The following is a 24,775-nucleotide window of genomic DNA, read 5'->3' on the forward strand; positions in this document are numbered from 1 at the left end:
GTAAGTGTGGTCTATTGCAAATGGTGCCTGTAGCAACAGAGAAATAGAAAGAATAGTGATGCATTAGCTTTACAACTAGAAGTTCCATGTTCTTGCCTGCACAGAAGTGTTCCTATGTAGCTTATAAGGTAAGGCCTTGTTTTCTTCCCAGAACCGGCACCAAAAAATTCACATTATTAACTGTTCGCTTCTGGACAGAAATACAAGAATATGATTGTGCATAGGGGACCTTATTTAATGTAAAGGCAGTGCTGAAAAAGGAGAGGAATGCTTCTTAAAGACACATAGTATTCTGCAGCTGAACCACCAGAATGGCAGACTTCATGTTAGTCTGAAATATTTATAAGAAACAGCCACAGTCAGAAGCCACAGCCACATCCCAACTTCACACTGTTGGGATAAATGATGATTGCAAAGCAAATTATTAGAGAATTAGAAAGAAAAAAGCACGGCTACTTCCATAGTGAAATGTCCTTGAAATTACCCTGAAGGATATAGGTATAAAAAGAAATCTGGGATGGCATATACCATGCACAATAACTCCACTGGGAAGCTGCCTGCCTTCACGTGCAGTAAGCAGCTGGAAGGATGAAGACAAGTTCCTAACCAAGCTGGTTACCCAGTGTAAAGTGCTCAGTGTGAAAATTAGTATTGCTGTTATAAACTGTGAAAATGGAAAGAATAATTTTCTTTTAGTACAAAGTTAAACAGTGAAGTTCTGTTTATAGGAAGTGACTAGTAGGAAAGTAGGACATAATTCTGACTTTTCTATTAAATATATAACTTTCAAGAGCTGAAAAAATTATTATAATTTTATTTTCATTACATCAATTATATACAATAAACCACCAGGAATTGCCATATGTACACAGTATACAATTGCAAGTACATTTCCTGTGTTAGTGATTATTAGAATTAAATAAAATGGAAACATCTTTTTGCAGCATTCACTTTTGCCTGTTTTCTGTTGACAACCACTTGTTCTGCTCTCTTTAGAAAGCAGAATTACCATATGTCAAAAGCATATGTTTTCCAAACTCTGATTTGTCTAAAGGCAAAATGTATCTTTATTTTCTGAGGTTTTATTATTTTTTTCCTTTTACTTAAATTTCTCCTTTATTTCAGAGTATTTGGTGTATGAGTTCACACTTCATACTTAGAATAGAGCGTATTCTTAATCTAGGTAACCTCTGACAGGATAGATGAAGGATGTTTTCTCATCTCCAACTGATCATCCCCTCTGCAATGAATCTAAGGACTAAAAAAAATCAAGATTTGGTTTCATGACAGATCATATTTCTGCATAAACTAATACTATGTTAATTGCATGCCTAATCATACTTTTTTCCCTCCGTTGGTCTGCTATCTTCTATGGTGTAATGGAAACGTAGTAAGGAGTACTATTTCTGTAAGACCTTTGAAACTGAAGCTCATCATCGGTCTGATTAATTCATAGCTGCGCTCTGCTTCTGATGGATGTAACAGACAAAGATGAACAAGGGAACAGGAAGAGTGAGACAGGTCAGGTGATTGGGAAATAAAGTCAGCTGGAAAGAGCTCTTGTCTTTCATGAGCCTCTGTCACACCCGTAAAGAGATCACCATAACAGCACTCTTCTTCTCTTGCACAGTTTGTTGCATGTTCTCGGTAAAGTTACTGAGACTTAACTCACTTAGTACAACAGGGGTAGAATCAAACCAGCGGACTTGTGCAGAGAATTATAAAAAATGAGTGGTGTGAAGGGGTGTTCCCTGCCAGTCCAATTACAGTGGTCAGGGTATATAGGAGAGTGGTCCAGAGGCTGCCTGTTTGGGTTTGTGATGCCCCAGATAACAGCAGGGATGGGAGGAGGCCACGCACACCAAACAAACGTTTACAGCTCTGGCACGGAGCACCAGGATGAAAATCTCTCCTTAGAACCTAGAGAGAGAATTTCTGTGTTGTGAATGATGGGCTTTGGCTCATGTGAGAAAAGCAAAGCCAATTGATTTAATAGCAATTAACTCATCCAATATTGGAGAGCCGTGTACAGTTTGGCATAATTCATTGAAAATTGTTCTGGCAATGCTGCAGGCTATTAGACGTTTCAAAAAGTAGATGGGGAGTGATAGATATTCTGCACAGATACAGTCAAGAGGCACAATAGTTAGGGGAGTCTCTCTGTAATATTGCCTCATGCCAGCAGGTAGTAGCCTTCTTTTATCTTCCTAGAAAGCCTTAATAGGGGGAGAGGGGACCGGCCTGCTATTTGATGGATAGGTTATCTGCCTGCCAGATAATTGTATTTCCTATTGCACTTGATATAATAGGTTTCCACCTAAATTATCAATTACTTTGTTTTTATTTTTTATGTGGGTTAGGGGAGTTAATCTTGACATTGAGCCACAAAGGGCGCAGCCTTTTCTGCATCAGTCTCACAGGTGAAGGAGGAGCTTTTCTGCTGCTGGTCTCAGGCAGCCACAGAGAGGCCCTTTTGTCTCTGCCCTGGTCTCTGTAACTCTCAGCACCCGCTTTCTGTAGAGACATGGGTCCACTCTAGCTAAGGTGTTATGAATGTTTGAGTCCACACCTGCCCCAGCAGTCCTCAGTACAGGGTAATTGCCAAACAAGTTGGCCCAGCCGATGCTATATTTGCTTCCCTAAGGGTTTTTGGTTCTGCAACCCCATGTTCCTGAGGGTTTCCTCTCTTCAGAAGGACCCAGACAGACATTCCCCACCATGTTTCCCCATATTATTATATAAGGCACCAACAAATGGGGCAAGTGACTTGGATTTAACTCCTTGGTTTCATATTTCAGTATTCATTTAAACTGATGTGATCTTTTCTGTGGAAGTCCTCCTGTGCTGTGGTCTACCTTTTGTTCCATTGCATCATGATAGCATCAACAGTGCTTTTAATATTGTACAATTTTCAACGCAGCAGTAACTCCTTGATCTGGTTATGTGACTGCCATCTGAAAATAACCATGAAGGACACAGTACATTTTGTGTATCTGAGAAGAAATCAGAGTCAGGATATATAGTTAGCACAATCTGTTACTTGATTTTAAATGGATCATTAATGAGGTTTTTTAACAAATAATGGAGTTTTTCCCCATTTTTGAATTAGAAAATGGAGAAGGAAAAAGAAAAAATAAATGAAAGAAAAACAATTTTCTTATCATTTTTCTTTTGTAATTGGATGACTTGCTTCAGTGCTTTGTGACTATATGTAATTAATGATCTCAAACTTTGTTATGCTGTTTGTTAATGCTAGTCATTGTGCTGGCTGTGTGTCTGTTGGTTTATTTGCATATGTGTGGGGGAGAATATTCCCAATGTGATGATCTCTTGTTTGATACAGAAAAGTAATCACATTATACATCTTGAGAACACGCTTTCCTTCTTTGTTAATCATTTTAGTCTGCTGATGCACCTTTATTATTATAGTTTTATAGAGTCACAGAGTTTAATGCTGGCAAAGAGGATTCAAACACAGCATGACCCATGTGCAGCCCAGCCCTTCAGGTCACTGAGCCAGTGTGGAGGGACCCCGTAACGTCAAGCTGTTTACAGCCTGCTCTGCTGGGACGTGCCTTATCACTGGCCAGATTTTTTTTCTGTTTTCTGCCTGTTCTAATTGGGCTGATCTCTGCTCTTACGCCTGGTATGGACAGTAACAGCAGCACATGAAATTCCACTGGGTGACATTATAGGTGTATATTTAGTTTCCCATATTGAGATGCATATATGTCCCTATTTAAGCAATGAAGTATTTAAAACACCTTGCTGGAAAAATGGGAAGACAATTGTACAACGGTAAAATTCCTGTAGCCCTATTTCTAGGATAGTTTTTTTCTGGGAAAATAAATGTTCAAATATAAATGTTCATCCATCTCAGATGGCCCCAGTCATTGTCTCTAATGCACAGATCTGGCTAGAGTAGCTTCTGCTTAAAAATCTCTGGAAGCAAAAATCAGGTGACTGGTTTCACTGGAGAAAGTAATTAGTTCTACTGCAAAGAGCAGGTATGGCACTTGTTCATAACATTGGTGGCTCTTCATTCTGAAAACAGTGGAATTCTTTGGTGGTTCAGCAGTGCAGTTGGAATTATTGTCAAGAATAACACGTATACTAGGTCAGTGAATCTGTGAGTTTGGGAAGGCATTTTACCTGGAGCTTAAATCTTGAACAAACACCTGACAGTAACTCTAGTAATAACACTTTAAAGGTGGATGCTGAGTAATAGGAGATGGGCATCACTGCTGTTAAAAAACACATAGCCTAGATGTAGCTAATATTTATAATGAAAAGTATTTTGGATACTGAGTGCTTATAGCGTTTTAATCTGTTCAACAATATATTAGACAGAATATGTTTATATAGAATATTGATCATTGAAAATATTCTCCATAAGCCGTCTGCAACAGATAATACCTCATGAAGAAACCTGGATGAATATGTAACTCTTGAGAAATTACTCCCACGTTTATAATTAATAGTTTTTTTTAAAATTGCTAGGTTCTCTGGAATAGGTGCCTGAAGCACAGCGTGTAGATAAATAACAGGCTGTAGGAATGGCCACCTGCTTTGTTCTCCAGCAGATGAATTTCTGCAGTGGGTACCAAGAGAGCGGGCTGGGGAGTAGCTGGCCATAAGATACTGTGTGACTGATGTTTCAGGGCCCTGCAAAGAACTGTCTTACTATGACCACTGCTGCACAGCGTGGAAGGGATTTTGTGTCTACAGAGTCTTTTTTTCCTCTTTGACCAGGCTTTTTTGGATGGGAAGGTTGATGGACCACTCATGCAGCCTTGACAAGAGCCAGAGTGCCCTGGCAGGGTCTGCACCATTTGTTCCTCCCAGCTGAGCGCCCTGGTGCTGAGGAGGAGGTAGATGTGGTCTCTCAGGTTGCAAGTCTGGAGAATTATTGGGAAAATGGAAAGCAACTAATCCAAAGTCCTTTTGTTTGGATTTTGTGGGGTTTTTTAAGTCCTTTTTCATTGATTCCAGTGATCAGTCAGATCCGTACTGCCCATTACATGATATGTTGGTCCAATGACTGACAAGACTGGAGATATTTCTTCTTTTGAAGTCATCAGCCACGGCATTCACATAAATCATGGATTTTATCAAAACTGCAATTAAAAGAAATCAGGCTTAATGCACACTAAAAGTCTTAATAATTAGTATACAGGTGAACATGGAGGAAAAGGCACAAGCTTAGCCATCCTTCCGAGCAAAACTAAGAAAAGAACTGTGTATATAATTGAACAGCATGTGAATATTAATGCACAAAATCCTCTGAGTCCCTAGTTCCCTGATGCAATTATTTTCTATTCACATTAATTGTTCCTAACAGATGACATTAATGACTTTGAGTTAAAATGTGTGCAAAGGAGGCCTTCAGTAGATCAATGCTGTTTAAAAATAGGGTCACTTTTGCAATCATTCAATCAAGGTGTAACAGCTCGTAAATAAAACAACATTAACATGTTGATTGATTTATAAATGTTAATTCTGTAGTTCATTTTTATGCTTTTTTCCTGAAACCTGTCAAACTCTATGGATAATGGTGGGACTTGTGTTCATTTGTCATTGTTGTGTGTGAAGTAATGATAAGTTGCAAAACAGTGACTAGAAGAAAAAGTAGAGTTTGTTTTGGATGAAGAATGATCTGTTCTGCAGACAGGAAGTCTTGGATAAATTAAGCACAAAGAGCAACATTTCAAATTAGAACAAATCCTTTTACCTCGGGCTCTTCATTTCCCTTGAAATTTAACCGCAGAGTTTGGAATTTTAAAAATGCTGATCTGCTGCATATTTGACAAATGCTTATGCTTTGCTCATTCCCTTCTGCTCCCCCAGAAACTCCATTCACGCATCTTGGACCTCTCATCTGGGGATTTGCTTTCAGAAGTAGAACGAAACAGAAGTCTGATGCAATCTCGAACTGCTGAGGCTCAGATTCACGTGAGTTTTTGTGCTGTCCTTGTACCCCTCCTTTGGAACCCTCCTTTTGGCCTCTGAAGTCTGGTGTCAGGGGTGAGCCATAAAGCTGATCTCTGAATTGAAGCACTGTTGAGGCAGATAACAATACTTCTTCTTCCTTCTGTTCTCTGAAATTCAATATTGTGTCCTCAGTTGATATAGTAAGCAGATAGTGTCACTCTGTGCAAAAAAGCGTAAATCTTAGCAGTGTCCCCGAGATACCTTTTTGGGTATTGATTACATCTCAGAATCTCTGAGAAATGGTCAAGGAGCTTTTTATTAAAGCCCATACACCGTATTATTCATCCTACTTTTATGATATATTATGTATGAACTTTTAAAAATTCATGGGCTCTGCTTTTCTTTTTTTTTTTCAGATGGGGTTAGCTTTGTGCTTATTTGGCAAAACGTTAGCCAGTGTGGCTTTCATGTTTCATTGTCAAAGAGAAAAGTAGCTTAAAAAACAAAAGTCACATAAAGATAGAGGGAAACAAAGAGAACAAGAACAGAACATTGAACCTGTGTGTGCCTTTGATCTTGAAGTATGGTAGTGTCAACAAAAATGTAATCTCCTTTGTAATGCATACTTTAATGAAAAGGCATTGTTTCAAAGGTTCACAAAAATGCTAATGAACCTTTGCATTATATGTAATTAAGCCTTCAGGTTAGGTTTTTCTAATACAGAGTTTTGTGTCGTTAGTAGTCTGATCTTTCAATTTTCTGTGATTTCTAGCAAAAATTATGCATTTAAATTGTAATAATACATTGAGGCCTTTTTACTCTAATTTTGTTAAAGGTAATGACTTGAGTCATGATTACAAAAAATCAAAATTCCACCATTTTAGTTAATAGACCCATATGCAAGTTAAATATATTTAATTAATGCATCATAAACATACTATTCAAGGTACTTTCTCAGATAATTTAGAGAATAAAGGTAAATTGCAGGAGAAAATCCCACTCTCTCTTTAGTGATCTGAATGCAGTCTAGAAATTGGGTAGATATCCTATTTCAGAATCTGTAATGACATGATATTTTTTGTACATTTTCTCATCTCTTAAACAATAAAGATGATTACAGTAATATACTGTTCTTTTACTTTGCCTAGATATCTCCATTTTCCCTATTGCTAAAACTATAGGACCAAATGCCTTTCTTCTCTCTTGAGGTGCAATGGAAACAGAGTGAGTGCGTGGAAAGGCTCTGAGTAGCTGAAGATGAGAAGAGGGGAAGGCAGTACTTGTCACTATGCTGTGATCTCCTCTTTTGTCCTACAGGAGATACTTATAGGAAAGGATTTTACAGGCATCCTTCCCTTAAACACTGTGATGACTGGGACATAGCCTAGTATAAAGGGCAGAAATTTGACATGACATGTTTTCCCAATGCCGCAGCTGAAAGGCATCGAAATAGCCAGAACAAGCAGATGCTGCCATTGGCCTCTGTACAGCCAACCTTACAGGGAGTGACGCCGTCAGAGCTGAGGAGGCTGAGGAGAAAGGGTCTCCCATGGGAACACGATGTCAGAAATAAAGAGTAATTTGTCTCAACAAAGCGAGAAAGTCTGTTTCAGAGCCAAAAACACAGGCATCAGCCTGCCTCTGATGCTGAAAGATGTATTCTTCCCAGAGCCAGTGGATTTAAAGGCTATTTCTCCTGCATCCATTTGACTTCCTGGGAGAACATGTACCAATAACTCCCAGAGGTGAAATGTGCTCTTGCTACCTCTAAATGATTTTCCCATTCATAGGTTTTGCCTGTGACAGAGAATAATGATTTGCCCTGTAGTTACGTTTGTCAAAAACAGAACATTATTATGTCAGTTGAGCAATGAACAGCTGTACTGATGAACTCCCCAGCAGTAAAGATTCTGCTCTCTCCCATTTAACTGAAAAAAGGTTCAACCCTAGTAGTAATAAATGGAAGGACATGAGGGAATAAATGGAAGAAATTAGCAGCAGTCTAACAAACATTTTAGTGTATGAGAAGTGCCTATAAACTGAGCATTTTTCCAGAGTTTTGCAAGAGGAAGCTGTGTCTGCTGCATATACAGTTTTAATAATTGTTTTGTGGATTCTATAACTTCAGATTTCTTGTGTCTTCCTGAATATAAATGTAAAATGTTCATCTAGGCAAAATTGATTTGGGCTATATCTACATACAAAAATCAACAAATATTGTTTGAGCTTGCACAATTATATTCTGCCTTAATGAAATCCAAAGCAAAGTTTTATGGAACAGAGTCATGTCACTCTGTCTGATGTTCCTGGTAATTAAAAAGATGTCTGATTCTGCGAGGAAACTGGAGAAGAGCGTAACAGAATGGTGCAGGCACTTAACATTAAAGAAGCTCTAACACTGTTAGGCACAGGAGTATTAGTTTGAAAACAAATTAAAGGCATCCTAGATACTCCTACAGAGGTTTAATATTTTACCTAAAGTGCTATCTGCTCTTCATTACTCTCTTCCTCAAAGCTGGCACTTAGTCACAGTCAGCCGAAATTGCATTTGGAGAGGGGCGATAACTACACAAGTACTAAAGGCAGCCATAAAGTGTCAATAAATTGCATAAGCAAGAGACTTCAGCTGTCTGCAAGTGACACAAAGATGGATTGTCCTACGTCAGAGAGTTTCTTAGACAAAGCTTTGAACTAGATAGGAAACCAAAATTAGACTGTAATGGAGAGATTCCATTCTCAGTGGACATTCTGGTTGGGATACTAAATTAATTTACCTTGTCCAGGGTGTACAGCCTCATCTGTTACATTGTAGGGCTATAATGCAGTTGTCAAGATGTACTTGTATTCTTATAACTTTGTTTTCTGTATCTTACTGAAGCATGCTGCTTATGTACAAAGCATAACTCAAATAGACTCAGAATAATCTTTAGCAAAAGAAGAGCAGAATATTGGTTTGAGAATAAAGAAGAAAGAATGGAGGATTGTGGATTTTTCCCCTGACAAATGAAAATGTTAGCAATTTTTAATTTAGTTCTCTGTATTAAATTCACTAGATGCTAATGGCATAACAGGAAGGTGTAAGTAGCTTACTCGCTTCTTCTTTGTCCTTCTTAATCAAGGGGAGTTTAAATGATCTTTTTCCACCCATAAATATTTCTATTTCTTCTCGTATTTTAGGAATGCCAGCAGAATGTGAAATCCAGTATACCTGTCCTGAAATGCCAGAGTCAATTAAACGCGACGGGTCCTGGCCGCCTGTATCCCCGGAGCAGCTGCAGTAGCAGTGAGCTCTCCCTCTCCAGTGCTTGCAGTGAATATTCCAGTGGTTCCTCCTACACTTGGAATGACGGAAAGACGTGCAGCAAAAGGGTAAATCAAATTCATTTTCTTCTTTTATTAGCTTAAATTCTGCTGAAACAAGATTAATTGAAAAGCTGCCTATTCAAGAATTTTTTTTCACTTTTTCTCTCTTTTTTATTTAAAACAGTTTTCACTAAACTCAGTAAGGGTTCACTCCCCAATGTCTCCCTCCTTCTCATTCTCCCCGCTTTTAATTATTTTTTTAACAATTCCTCTATCACTCCCATTTGCTCACAGTTTCCTCATTTATTCTGTTTTTCACAATTCAAATTGTTCTTCTTCTTTATCTTAATCCTTTCATTCATATTGTTCTTCCTAGAGGTTTTAAGTGCTCTGCAGCCTTCACACCACTATGAAATCCTTTATTAAAAAAGAACATTACTATTAATAGCAATGGATGAAATGTAATGTTCTGTGCAACTCCTAAATCTCTTTACTAAAATGGAAACACTTTTTATTAACAGCATTTTTGAGTAATACGTGAGTTTTATTTTGTTTTAACAGTCATCTGTGAGCTGGGATAAAAGAATAAGCATTGGTTCCTCGCTCCCAAGCAACCTTTCAAGCCCTGCAGATGATCTACCTCCAACTCGTATCAAGGAAAACCATATCTTAGAAGGGCTGAAGAAATTACAGAAGCAAAAAATATTACTTGAATCACCTTCAGTAATATCAAAATGGGGTTACAAAGATTGCATGAACTCTAATGAAGGAATATATTCCCCTGGAGTTAAATGTGGCAGCCATAACGAACAGACTCATTGTAAGCCAATGGAAATGGGAAGTATTTGCGTTGCACATAACAAAACTTTCTCTTATGATTCAGATTCACATGACGATGCAGATGACGACTCTTCGTCCTTACTGTTGCTGCAGGAAGTACCAAGCAAAGACTGCAGGACCTATTGTAACAAATTAACTCACAGCGTTTCTGACAGCCTCTTTGACTGGGATCCTAATAGGAAACATTTGCCAGAAAGAAGTTCATATTTTAATTCTAAGGAGAGACCTGAAAAATTGACAAGTTTTGTCAGTGGATTTCAGGCAGAAGTAAAATCGTGCACCAGAGCAAAGCTTCCTGAGTTACAGTTAAATCAAAGTCATGCTAATATGGGCTGGAAGGACCTTAATTTTCAGCTTTCAGATACTGATGACAATGAAGTCTTGGATGAATTGCATATAGAAAGCAGTGATGAGAAAAGTCCATCAGATTTATTAGCGGCTCCGTTTACTGAGAAGTACACAAAGACCTCTGAAGTGCTCAAAGTCACAGAGAATTCTCAGTTTGTATCTACTGACAAAGAGGAAAAACACATATCTGCTCACTCAGACATTAGGCCAAAGACATGTAATTTCATTAAACAACAAAAGGTTGTAAAAAAGACCTCTTCTGAAGAGTGCATTACCGTAATATTCGATGCTGAGGACGGTGAGCCTATTGAATTCAGCTCACATCAAACCGGAGTTGTCACTGTAACAAGAAATGAAATTTCAATCAACCAGCCACAAATTAGGTCCAGTGCAGAATATACTGACCTTATACCTCAGGGAATAACTGATTTGCAGACAGGAACCAATGCGAGAAACTACACTGCTTTAGAAAGACCTGAAGATGAAATGGAGAAACAGACTCCTGAAGATAATACTGGCAATAAAAATACGGTTGTCCCCATGACCTGCAGTGAATCTTCACATTGTGGAAGAGTGACACTGCAAAATACTCCCCGACAAAAACTAGTGAAGCCAGTGTATGACGTATCATACAAGGCCAATTCAAGCTCCACTGTGCAAGCAGGAATCAATCAAAAGCCAAACTTGACTAAAATACCCAGCAGAGGTAAATTTTCTCCAAAAAAAACTGTGATGACACAGAGCACAGAGACACCTATAGCTCAATCAGTCGGCCCTGCAACCCTTGAAAAATCACCTGCTCTGCCACCCGTGAAGCTTTCAAAATTCAAAAAGGCACAAAGCCCACCTCGTAATTTTGACTCAAAAGTTGACTTCCAGGTTCCAAAGCCCCCTGCCCACCTCCTGCCAGGCTTGAAACGTCCAGGCAGAGGCGACGGGTCAAAGTATCCAAAGAGTCAGAGCCCAGCATCACCGCTTTTGCCTCAGCACCTTATAGAGCCCAGTGACTACAGAGAACCTCCAACCAGAGACTTGCATTGTGATTTAGCAACTGTAGAAGCCCGATCACCATCCCCACCCGTTCCTCCAGGCAGGTCAACATCCTTGTTGATTCGGCCTAATTACGCTCATTCACCATCTGTAGCGGTAAAGTTAGGAGGAGCTGGTCCCAGTGAAACTGCAAAAAATATACTGAAATCATCACCATTAAAAGGAACTGTGAACTCTGGCTTTCATAATCAATCTAGTCATGAAATGCAAGCAAAAAATGTATCTTCTGGGGCCAAAATTGAATTATCTTACCTTCAAGAAAATGCAGAAGCAATTATGCAAAATAAATGCATATCTCAGCAAGCCCATAGTGCATGCCAAGGACTTTCCAAAGTTTCCACAAAGCAAGTCTGCCCAAAAAGCCCTAATCAGCTGGGTCTCCACAGGAATCGTGAATTTTCGAACACAGATTTTCAAACAGCCAGGTCCTTTTCTCTAGGTTGTCCATCACTGGAAACAACTTCTTCACAAAACACATATTCCAGCAAAAAAGTTATTTCCAGTGACAGTGGGGTGGATCAGCCACAAAAGATGCCAAACATTCTCCCTGCAACTCCTCAATGTCATACAACAAGCACAAGCGAGTCTTTACTGTCTCAGGTAAACAATTCCCCGTTGTCAACGCTGTTTCATGGTAGTGACACTGCACACGCTACCCAAAACTCTAATGAGAAAGGAATGAAAACCCGTCTCCCTGTAGGACTGAAATTATTTGTCAAATCTCCCCAACTTCTCCGAAAGAGCTCCACTGTACCAGGGAAGCAGGAAAAAGACAGTATAAATGCAGCTTCCAAAAGTAATGTGAGCTCCACTAAGTACAAGCAAAATGGATCTATAAGTGTAACCACTAGAGGCGCAACGGACGCTGAATTAAAAGACTCTACGGCTGATACCGAAGTAAAAACTAATTTTGCCGTGGGACTTAGTATGGATACAGCATCACCTCATTCACATGAAAACTGCAACTTGGTGGTAGACAGAGTAGATGGATTAGAAAACAAATTAGTTAAGAGATCCGTTTCTTCTAGCAACAAGTCGCACTTGAAGCCTGCTCTGGGCATGAATGGAGCAAAAGCTCGTAGTCAGAGTTTTAGCATTCATACAGGGGAAAAGCCATCTGCCCCTGGGGCAGAAGGTCTTGGAAAGGTACGAACTCAGATAATTACAAACACTTCCGAGAGAGGAAATTCTCTAACAAGGCAGAACTCAGCCATGGAAGGACTTCAAATCAAGGCCGTTCCTGGGTCAGCAGTGACACCAGAGACTCTTTCATATACTCCTAAACCCACAGAAAATTCTTATTCTAGACAAGGTTCTCTTGGAAATATGAGTAGTTGCAATAGCCAGCATGGAAGCCCAAGCAAACTGCCCTTCAGATCATCTTCAAAAGTAGACTTGTTTCACAACACTTCAAAATGTGATGGAAACAAACCATTTTCTCAGAAGGATGCACGCAGTCTATCTGTCCAGAGTGAGAAAAGCACTGAAGGTTTTAAACACGAAGCTCTAAGTAAAAAAAGTGTTCTGCCAGCAGAATTGGATCTAGAAACATCAGCTACTATATCTTCCAAACAAGTTTCGTCGTTTCAAAGCTCAGATGGAATAAAGTGTCCTCACAAACTAGAAATAACGAAGTCACGAAGACAGCAAATGTCTTTAAAGTTAGCAGAAGCCTCTGAGAAGGTTACTGATGTTTTGAGTTCACCAGCTCTACAGCCTACCATAGAGGAGAAAGTCATGTTATGCATCCAAGAAAATGTGCAAAAGGGTCAGGGACAAACCAAATCTCCCACTGTGGAGACTAAACAAAAGACTGGGCCCTCCATAGCGAGTTGGTTTGGCTTTCGGAAGAGCAAGCTCCCAGCACTGAGTAGCAGAAAAACTGACATTCCTAAAACAAAGATAGAAAAAAAAGACATAAAAGTTTCAGGATTTGGAATTAAGCAGGCAAAATTAGAGAGAAGAAAAGAGAAAAAGAAAATGGAACAACACTGTGAGATAGAAAATGAAATTAACCGGAAAACAGACAACGGTGACATTTTAGCTGATGTCATGGAGAGCAAAATTATGAAACCTTCACGAGACACGCCTGGTGAGATTGAGTGTGAACAAGTCAAAGGTTCCACCACAGCTACGTACTCGCCAAAAGACAGTTTTATGAAAGAGCTTTTAAGCAGGTAACACTTCAGAACACAATTTGGGATGTGGTGTTGTGCACTGTGGCTTTACAGATGCTTAGATGCTAAGTTCGATGTATTTTCCTTTTTGATTAACAATGTGTAGTAGCGATCAGTAGGTACATTATCAGGACTTTAAAACATTACAGGAAAAACATTATTAATGAGATGATAATTCTGTTCATGTTACTTTGTTAATGAAACCAGCAGCCTCTGAAATTAAAGAATGGCAAGTTACACCCAAGTTGGTAGAAATTCAAATGGTTCCAGAAATCAAGAATCTAGGCAGATGGTGTGTAAAGATAGAGGATAATTAGGTACATGTTTTAATGTATTCCATCTTCATGTATTGTAACCAGCAAGTATATATTTGGTAACTAGTCAGAATTAATTACATTTCTAACTACCACAGCTTTTGGTCACAGAAGAACTTAGCAATTGCTATACTGTGTTTGCGCATTTGCCCCACAGCAGTCCCAAATATAATATAAATCATTATACGTGAAAGACTAAATTGATATACTACCTGAAATTGCAAGTGACAGATTTGATCAAGGCTAGTTAGAAACATTTATCACTCAAAGGTCTAGAGACAGAAAGATACAGAGAGGTTACTTTAAACATTAAAGGAATGGAAAAGTAGAGTGATTGAAGAAGGGCAATGTAATTTATCAGAGGAATCACTCTCTACCTGCAGAGCTGATAAGAAAGCAGCTCAGCAGACAGAAAGTGGATCAAATAATGTTTCCTACAGGAGTGTGTCGAAGGGCAGCTCCCAGGGCTCCTCTCTTCACGGCAACTCTATCAGCTCTCAAGGAAACCACAAGAAAAACAGCAACACAAAAGCTGATATGGAAATGCAGAATCAGACCCTGGTAAGTGCTTTAGTACATGAAAACATTATTACCTTCTTTCTAACTTCTGGATGTGTTCCTTATTGCAAGTACAGACAGACAGGATAGTAAGTGTTTATATATGATAGAAAGATTTTGTGTATCTAGAGAATTGTGAATTAATACGAAAGTTGGCAGTTTGACTATAGGCCAGATTATACAGCTAGTCATGAAGATTCTACTGCTTCTGCTGGCAGTTCAATTCCAGTGGAGATATATGCACAATGATGCCATAATCATACTGCAATACAGTGAAATAATAAGACCATTTGCTTTTTTATTATTATTATTTTTTCCTCTTTCCTTGGAAATTGCATGCCAGCGTTAAACATTCCTCTGAACATTATAGAAATCAATAAGGCTGAAAAGTGCAGTGCTGGCGGGAAAGAGGCAAAGTATTTGACCGCATTTGGGAATATTTGTCACTTAAGAGGCAGTCTTTTAAAAGCTAAAACATACATTTCACCCATGTCTCTCTTTGTACCATGGAAAATTTTCCTGTTAATGCCCTGTAGTTAGTTTTATGCTTCAATAAGGTATTAACTGTACTTGATACTTTAATTTACCCAGCGAGTAGGAAAGTTGCAATTTAGAAGAAAAATAATTTGATTTTCTGTTAGCAGTTAGATTCTGGTTCTCAAAAGGTTATGCGAGTGGCTATCTTTTCTGCATCAAGAAGCATACACACAGAGTCTAGGATTGTAACCTAAAGTCAGATTGAATGGGTGCTCTTCCTTGTGAAGGTCCTAATAATTAACCTTGGAATTTAGTGAGCAATTTCTTGCCTAGCAAGGATCTTTCCCATGATGTTTTAAAGTCAAAGCACCAGGAGAACAGAGATGCTTTAACTCAATGAGCATTCTCTTCTCATTCCTGATTGTTGTCTTGACCGTATTATTATGATGATTATTAACAATAAGCCCAATTTTCACAAAATAGGCTGAAAACTTGTGCCAAATATAATATTGAGCATGGAGTTGAGGCTATTACTTTTGTTGTTCCAATAAAACTGAGTTATTGAAGTACAGCACATGCAACTATTTCATCTGAGAGAATTTGAAATACAAATTATTTGGGATGTATTTCAGGGGTAAAACAAATTCTAAAAAGCTTCCTGATGGGAACTGGAAAAACTCTTAGCTAAGTACTGGTGTTTAGGGTGCTTAAGGTTAAAGTACCCCACGCATGGTTTCAACTTCAGGCAAATGTTTTTTTTACTTTAATGCAGATGTCGTTCCTAAGAACATCTGCAAGGTCATTTTTTAAAACTTACGGGGAACATATGCAGAATGAATGTGTTGGAAAACTTTTTCCTCCTGACTCCTGTGGTATCATCTCTTCTTTGAAAATGTAGATGTCTCCTGCATTATAAAACCACAAATTATAAGCATATCTAAGGCTGTCCTTGTAGTGTCACTGAAAGGAAAGAGAGAGAATGAAAGTCTGGAAATGTGCAATATGCAGGAAATTCAATCCAACTGATCTAGAACTTTGATAGCAAAGCAGAGCCCCTTATCAGAGCCACTCAGTTTAACTATGCCCCATTTAATATGGTCCTGACAGCTTAGGGTATATCTTCACTGTGCAGAAGTACAAAAAACTCTACGCGTTGCTTCTACAATTTCTTTCTAGCTTATTATTTTCTAATGCTGCAATAATTTGCTGTGCTTTTTGTCTGTCATTTTGTGAAGTCTTTCTAAATGCAGCAATAATAGTCACTTAGGACTTTAAGTATATGATCAAGAAACACACTCTTTGTTTTATCAGGGAACTACAAAGATTGTCCTTAATATAAGTAAATAATGGAGAAGTGCTAATTATACTATTAGTTTTTAAGGATATGTTAGTCATGGGGAAAAGGCACTAGTTGTCCTATACCGTACACTTTTTGTTCACTGGGAATCAAAGCATTTTTTGTACTGTTTTGAAGATTAAGTTACATTATATGCTTCATCGCTGTGAGTTTCATATTGTGGTTTTTGTGGCACTTAATTCCTGAAAGAAATAGCTAGTGCCAAAAGATTGAGGACATCTAGAATAATGAGATTAAAAATGTACTTAAAATTCTTAATGCTAATTTGTGAAAGAGATATACCTTAAGATTCCACAGTATGTGATATTTAATCTTATCCTCCAAACTTTTTCAAGAAAAACATTGGAAAGTCTTTAAATTCAAAGTTCATGCATCTTATTACTATGATTTCCAGCTATTCTTTGGTGTTTGCTCACTTTGAAGCAGATTGCAGAGGATTGGGAGATGGCTGTGACTAAAACAGTCAGATGCAATAGAATGGCGTATTGTGCATTTTTTTACTTGTAAAAAGACAAAATTAATACTTTTGGAGAAAACAGCATAAATCTTTGCAAAAGCCCTAAACTTAAGAAGATTTCTTTTCTGTTGTGAACAATGCAAAGTGTATTTAGTAATGGTGGTTCAGTGCAGAAGGTGTATTTCAAAACTGCATATCATATACATACTGCTTCTTTAAATCCTGGCCGTAGCCTTTCTTAACATTAATTTTCTAGCAAGTTTTTCCTTTAAAGCCTATTTAATTTTTGATGATTAAATCTCTTCTCTTATGATGTGCCAGGTGAAGACTTGGGGCACTATTATGCCATAACATACGCACCAATTACCTCTGATTTCTGTTCATGCAAAGAATGTTATTGCTTGACTGCCACGGAATTTATGGAAAAAGCAATGTTCCACCAATGGCGGCCTTGTGCGTTCACCTTCAGAGGGATACGCTTCCCGTTAGTGTTCATCAAAAAAGCACTTTGCTCTAAAGGCCAGCCAACAGAAATACATAACACTTTAGCCCACACCAAGGATATTCCACATTCTCCAATACTTTTTCATGTCCTTGGCTGGAGCTTAAGGTGAGATACAATCATTTTTGTGCTGCACTGCTTCATTTCATCTTTGTGATTTTATTACAGCCCAGTGTAATTTAGAAAAGCCATGGGCTTTACTTTGGGAGGTGGAAGCGTGGCACCAAAACCAAGACACCCGGAGTTTTGTGTAGCGCTGTCTGTCTGCAGCCTGGGTGTTTGGGGAATACCCAGAGATCTATCCTAATATTGTGAAATGTCACATCAGCAGCAAGCCACAGACCGCCACACAGAATGCAAATGGGAGAAACTGTTTTACCCACAATTCGATGCCAAATGACCACATACTCTCCTCTTCATTTTCCATAGCCTTAAGAGCCTCATTTCAGAAGAAAAAAGGATGTCATCAGATCTCGGGGATTAAGAGATTATAAATGCATTTTTATAAATACAGAGAGCGAGCCTTTTATGTCTTACTGAGGCTTGTCACAGGAGGTCAATAGGGCTACTTCTGTAAACCAGACAAGCAGAATATATACTATGATCAAAGATACGTCATGCAAATGATGATAAATTCTACTGGTTTAGATTATAGAACATATTTAATGTTACTGAGAATGTGCTGTATGCAGTTTAAAACAGCAGAGAGTGATTAACAAATAATTTAATATCTCTGAGATATTGAAAGTAATTTTTTCTGCAGTGCTGGCTTCCCTCCTCTCATCGTCCTGAAAGTATCTTCATTCCTGTTTGATTTATGTAGTGTGGCAGAAAAATATGTCCCTGGATCTGAATTATGGCCTCCGATGGCATGTAACGGAGGAGGTTTTCACTGTATGCGAGGAAGATACTCAGATTATATATGCACTTTGGAAATAGGAGTGCAGAAGAACAGAGCAAAAATATGCCTTCATCTGAAAGATAGAATATCTAGGGGATTTGAATAACACATACTTGAATAACACATACAGGATCTTAGTATGCGCTGCATTCTTAAATGAAGTTTTTCTCTCTGTTTAGCTAATAAATGCTTTTAAACAGAGGTGGAAACAAAAATGCCGAAGTTCAGTGTTTGCAAACTGAACTAGAGAGATACCACATCACATATTAAGTTCACATTTTTTTAGCGTACAATCTGAAACATGGTTTTTTTAGAGAGAAACAAAGAGGTCAGGAGACTTGAGCTTTTTTTTTTTTTTTTAAATGCAGAAAAGACTTCTCCTTTTAAGGAATTGCATCTTCCAAGGGTATTTTTTGACTGCTGCATATTGTGACTTTGAATGAATTTAAAAGACAGGCTGTATGCTTCCACTCTTCACTGCCCTGTAACTTTACTCTGATTTATTTCTGAAAAGGTGTTCTGTAGTTGTCATGAAGCAACGTAAACAGAGTCACAGATGTTCTTCACTTTTGTTGTTGTACTATGTACAGGCTAAAGTAGTCACAGAAAACCTGCAAGAAGAAGACGAGGACACCATGACAAGGACTACATGTCAGAGTCATGTGATAGGTACAAAATTATATTTTACACTGGATTCTATTGCTGTCTCAGTTCTTGGAAAAAAACATGTTTAAATCTCATTACTTTATTTGTTTGCCTATCTAATGTCAGTTTTAGCACTCATTTAGCTCTGTTCCTGGAAAGCCAGATTTCACCAACTATGTAAAAGATAAGTACATACTATTACCAAGTGTGGATCAAAGTAATGCTTGACAGAAGAACTTTGGAATTTGGCTATGAAAGATCATTTCAGCCTCCAAAACTATATATAGTGGCTAAACTCAAGGGTTGTTATGCATGATACTTTCAGGGGGAATAATGCTGATATACTGTAACTCTGTCATATGGCCTTGAGTTAGTAAACTTCAGAATAAAATTCTGAATAGAAGAATAATTACTGTCATAAACTGCATCAGAAGGAGTAGCAAACCAGGTGTCTGTTCAGAAAACCTTAAAGCTGCCACTGAAAATAAAGTTGCCTTTGCTCTACACTTTTCAAGAAGATAGCACCATCCGCCCTGGTTCTTGATTGGCATGTGCTAATTTTTAACCTCAGTACATGTTAAAATATTTATTAGGCAATAGAGGACAAGGCAGAAGTCTGTTTGAGATCAGTATAGAGCAGTATGTCAAGAATATAAGGATCTGACTCTGAATGAAGAAGATTCTCAGGTTAAACTAATTATTTTGCCTCCACCCTAAAATTCTCAAAACTTTCTTTGAATTGATGTGAAGTGTTTTGGGTTTAATTTTTTAATGCAGATACTGAACAAGAAAAAACAGATATTTGCAGATTTTTAGTGGAAAGCATGCACAAGGAAGAACTTGTGAAGATTATAGAGAACTTGCTGGTATAGAGAGTTACCCAAGGTTTGAGAGAGATAGATTCGCCTTTCCTTGTTATCAGCTCCTAAGCTTCTGGTTGTCAGAAGGAGAAGGGAATTACACAGGAAGGATGGCTCTGTAAATGGTGTGCCCTCACATCCTGGTGAAGGGTTTTGGTCTGTTGCTTTCATGGAGCAGTTTCACAGTGTTGGGGGTTCTTCCAGAACAGAAACATCTTTGAAATCTTGAAAAGTTCAGTGGGTTCTAAATTGATTTCTTACTGCGTTCTCCACCATCGTAAACAGTTGTTTTAAGAAAACAAAATTCACTGTGGTTTTGTAGCTGTACTTAGTTCTACTAGAGTTTGTTCTACTGGGTTTGAGCTAAACTGTTAACAAAATGGAGTTGAATGTATAGAAGATGTAGAAAGGCTATGATTAAGCAGGGAAGATTTTCTTTACATACTAAGAAAAACACATGTTGCTCTAGTTGTCACAGTAAAATACCTAAATTGGGATCAGTTCTGCCCAATTAGCTAATAAATAAGATACATACAACTGAACAGTCTTCAGGATTGGTATCATTTAAGACAATGCTGGTTCATCACTTTCTAATAATGAGACACTCCTGGGTGTGTTAAAGAAAAAATGGGTAAAATGCCAGTTGCTAGGGCTTTAATTTATTGTCAGTTGTTCATCTAAACAAATTTAAGTGTTTTGCTGACTCTTTGGATTTGCTAAATGGAAAGAATACAAGAATGCATGGTAATATAAAATTTCCCTTCTAGTATACCTGTATTTCAGGAACACATGATCATATCTATATGAAGCTGTCGTTTATATTGTGCTGTATTGTACTTAAACATATATTTAAAATATTTTTAAAAATTTAAACCAAAAATATATTATACCCTGGATGCTTTTGCTGTACTGTCAGTGAGGAAGCCTAATGTGGCCCAGCTGGCACAGATGCTACCTGTGCTCCCACTTCCCACAGGCAGGAGACCTAAGAATCCACAATTATCACTTTCAGGTCCAGGCATCTTCAGAGCTCTTTCCTCAAGCCCTTTGCGATAAAGTAGTTGGGTTTTGAAAGAGTGATGAAGCGGGAAATGCTGAAGTAGCTAATAAGAGGAAGGACACGATAAAAAGGTTGACTTTCTCTTCATGTCATGAGAGACTCCCCAGCTCAGACAGGTACAGCAGGGTCTCTGAATATTCCTATAAATAAAATTATTTTATTGAATGCAAAGATGATGTGTCAAGCTCCTGCCAGTCTTGCTCCCATGTAAACATAAAAAAAGCCTTCATTTTACAAAGAGAAAGAATTGTTTCCCCCAACTGTCAGTGTTTGTCTTGAAATTCCCCCTTGTCACAATGGCCAAAAAAATTATGAGGCATTTACAAATGACAACTTTACATAGAGAAGTTAATAATTGGACATCTTGAGAAGGAAAAAGCATTTGTGAGGAAGTTTAATGTTTCATATTTCAAGTACTGTTTCAAATTAGCAGCCACTCCTGGAGAAGTGTGATTGTATTAATTATAATGTATTAAGAGTTTTCATTGATAAACAGCTTCAAGGGAAAAGTCAAAAATCCATGGCACAAGAAAACAAATGCTAATTACTGAAGAATTAATTCTTGCAGACAGCTTCACATGAGAATACTATAGTATACAGTAATATGCATACCAAAGACAGTTTTCTTGATTATAATACTCATCTGTTATGGCTAAAATACAGGCACTTTGGAAGAGTACAAGTGTTTTGGCTATACAGGTTCCAACACAAATTAAAAGGTTCCTGACCTTGTTTTCTTTTTAGGAATATATATCTATAATGAAAAGGAAAACTAGTCATAATTATTCATCTAATTCTTCAGTGTTGATAAAACCCTACGCTGGGGCTGAAGGAGGAAAGACTCGGTGTACCATTTTCTCAGACATCAACACTTTGGTGATTTATCAAACCCCATGTTTGAAATCTGCATGATAATAATTTCTTTGCATCCAGTTTCCTTTTCTCTTTGTTACCCCAAATGGGTGACAAATTCTCTAGAGAAACAAGTAAACATTGAATGTTGTTTATTCTAATGATAGACTCAAGCTTCAGAGAAAACACAATCTCAGCATATATTCACTAGCCTAAATTGGCTGATGAGACGTCTGAGAAGGTTTCAAGTCAATTCTTAAATTTATACTCAGGTTTCAACACAAAGAAAGATGATTTTTTTTATCACAGATATTTCTATGTGTAAACATGTTTATTCACCATAGTGGATTTCCAGTGATCGTTCTATCCTTAGCAATTTCTAAATGAATCAAGCAGTCACTTGTAGTCCAAAGCACTGAAGATCAGGGAATACATGAAAGCATGGACAGTTCATCTAAAGGAATTATTTTATTGAACTGGAAAGTTTTTTGCTTTCAAATGTTATCTTTAATATGTCACCAATTGAACTAAAAGGCCAGAGTCATTATTTAATAAAGGTCTGTTGAACTTTGGCATCAGGGATGTCACGGCAGGTAGGTATTGCCCTCAGAATGACATCACTGGTAAAAATAAAATAAATTTAAAAGATATGAGTAGACGTGCAGTTTGCTGGAGCAGGTATTCTAGAGGGCAAATATTTGATAATGCAAGAATTGGTAGGAGCAATCCAAAATGTACCTGGGTGTTGTTGGTACTATATGCTCCGGTGGAAGCACCAGATGCTACCTACTGAAATCGTGTGGGGAGTTAACTCCCTGAGGCAGGCTGTTAGAATCCACAGTAGAAAGATTCACAGTTCTTGGAAAGAAGTTATCAAACTGTGGCATCGACCCCTATTGTTTGTTTGGAGTATTTCAGGTGAAATTCAGAGCCAGATGAAGATTAGGAAGAAAAATGTAGTCAGTATTTTTGAAACTTTGAAGAAAGACTTGGGTCTAATTTTTGTGAAATTTTCTTTAGAGGTCCAGGTCAGTTGCTCAAAATTGATTCATCCAACATTAAATGGGAGCATTGTAGATACTGGCTTTTCTATACTACAGAGAAAATGCCTGCAGATACTTAAAGAGGTTCTGAAAAGTCTCTAGCTAGATAGAGGGTTGGGTTTCCACACTATCAAAGCAACATTAAAAGTGCATTGTAGACTTTGCTGCTTTGTGCTAGAACAAAAACACACTCTGAGGTCAAGGGATTCTTTTGTAGCTCTGCTGTAGCCCAGCGCTCAATTCCATTAAAGTTCCTGATAATCATCTGCCTTATAGCAGGCTTTATAATCTTTTTTTTCTACTTTCCAAGAACAACCTTGCAAAAGGGTTTTGCAGTTTAATTTAGAGCCAATCTGGTCAGAAAAAGGAAGGTCTGTCTTTGGAGCAACTTTTTTGGAGGTTTTGTTTTTTTTTTTTCTTTAGAGAACATTTGGTTGAATCCCATAGATGTCTAATGTTCCAGAAAGGAAGTGTTGTTGGTATTTATGTGTTGTGTTGTGTTTTAAAGGCCACCTCTTTAAGCCTTATATGCAGCAAAGAAAAGTGATCAAGCTTTCAGTGGACACCAGGAATGTCCTTCACAGCAAGTTTTATAGATACGTTGCTAGCAACTTGTAAACAATTTTACAGATATACTGATAGTGAACGTAGGACATACATCATGTTGTAGATATGAGTTTGACTTAAAATGAAATGTCAGCATTATAATTATTTGTATTGAGGTATCAAAATACTAAAGATGATAGTCTTATCTGTGTATTCTGATATTGTTTTATTCAGCACCCAGTAGACATACTATGAAACTATGTATGAGAAAAGAAAAAAACCACACTTCACAAGCAGACTTTTCTATGCGAAGAATGACTTGCATTCTTTCCAGTATCCCAGCTAAAATCTGTTTGTCTCTGACTCCTCTTTTCTGTCCAGTTCTTCTGTGGGACTTGCATTCTTTCCAGTATCCCAGCTTAAATCTGTTTGACTCCTCTTTTCTGTCCAGTTCTTCTGTATGGTTTTCCTGCAGATGTGCCCATTTAATGCCAAGATACTATTTTACTCACCTTTCCCCTCACTTTTGTTCACCTGTGTCATTTAAAACTGGTTGTCACTCTTTACTGCTTGTGTGGTGCCTCGTTATCTGACTCCCCATAAATGTAGACCACAATATAAAGCCTGCCTCTTTGTTCCACACCAATACCATTTCTATTCAACAGATCCTTGCTCCAGTGTCTGCTCCAGTGTCATCTGCCTTTTTTCTCTTGTTTTCTTTCTGAAAGGTAGATCTGATGAATGCTGGAACCGAAAAAGTATGTTTCAAATTTAATTTCTGAATGTGTTGTTTAATATCCACACTCATAATGCTTAATTATGTTATCCAATTGCCTATGAATTGATGAAGCTTGATGAAAACAATAGTAGTTCATCTGCTTGTTTAATAAGCTTGCACCGAGCTTCCAGTAAGAGAATTAAAAATACTGGATAGCCCAAAAGACTTGGGTTTATCCACCTTTTTGTAAACTCTAAAACTTTGAGTGTTTTTAGTGGAGTACTAAGTAAACAGCTGATGAATTCATGTTTCCTCATTCTCAGGGAATGGAAATAGATGTGAAGGAAACAAGTCTGATTAATGTGGCAAATACATTAACTCTGACATGCATCATCCTAAAACATGTCCATTAAGTCTGACATATTTGAGCAAACACATTTACATTAAAGAACCCTCAAAACCTGGAGACAGATTAGGTGAGGTCTGTAATGAGTTACTGAGATAAATGTAACAGAATAAGTGACAGAGGAAAGATGGTGAATAAATTGATCTGCATTACAGCCTGTGCATTCAGTAGAGAGAGGTGATCCACATCACTGTGGAGAGGTAAAAGGATAATCCAAAAGTTGCTTAAATGTCAGGCAAATCCTTGGACGCCTCTAATGCATTTAATGAAGAACAATATTCCACTGATAAAATGTCTTTTGACCGCAGAAGAAATCCTCTCTTGTCATGGAGTCTCAATGCCTGAGAAAACAACTTATCACTGTCAGTGTTAATTCCTTTCATCAGGCCATTGATAGAAGTTGAGAAGAACCATTTAGCAATCATCTGAT

General features: G+C 37.9%; 1 protein-coding gene across 1 annotated transcript in view; it reads left to right on the forward strand.

Moving 5' to 3' along the window:
- NCKAP5 (NCK-associated protein 5) overlaps positions 1-24,775 on the forward strand; it is a 406,029-nt gene that overhangs the window by 321,850 nt on the left and 59,404 nt on the right. The window contains exons 11-15 of the mRNA XM_014941123.1: positions 5,848-5,952; positions 9,109-9,300; positions 9,796-13,649; positions 14,404-14,524; positions 18,806-18,884. Coding sequence (XP_014796609.1) covers positions 5,848-5,952; positions 9,109-9,300; positions 9,796-13,649; positions 14,404-14,524; positions 18,806-18,884 — 4,351 coding nt within the window. The remainder of the gene's footprint in view (positions 1-5,847; positions 5,953-9,108; positions 9,301-9,795; positions 13,650-14,403; positions 14,525-18,805; positions 18,885-24,775) is intronic.

The sequence above is a fragment of the Calidris pugnax genome, unplaced genomic scaffold (genome assembly GCF_001431845.1).
Source record: "Calidris pugnax isolate Ruff unplaced genomic scaffold, ASM143184v1 scaffold60, whole genome shotgun sequence".
Lineage (NCBI taxonomy): Eukaryota > Metazoa > Chordata > Aves > Charadriiformes > Scolopacidae > Calidris > Calidris pugnax.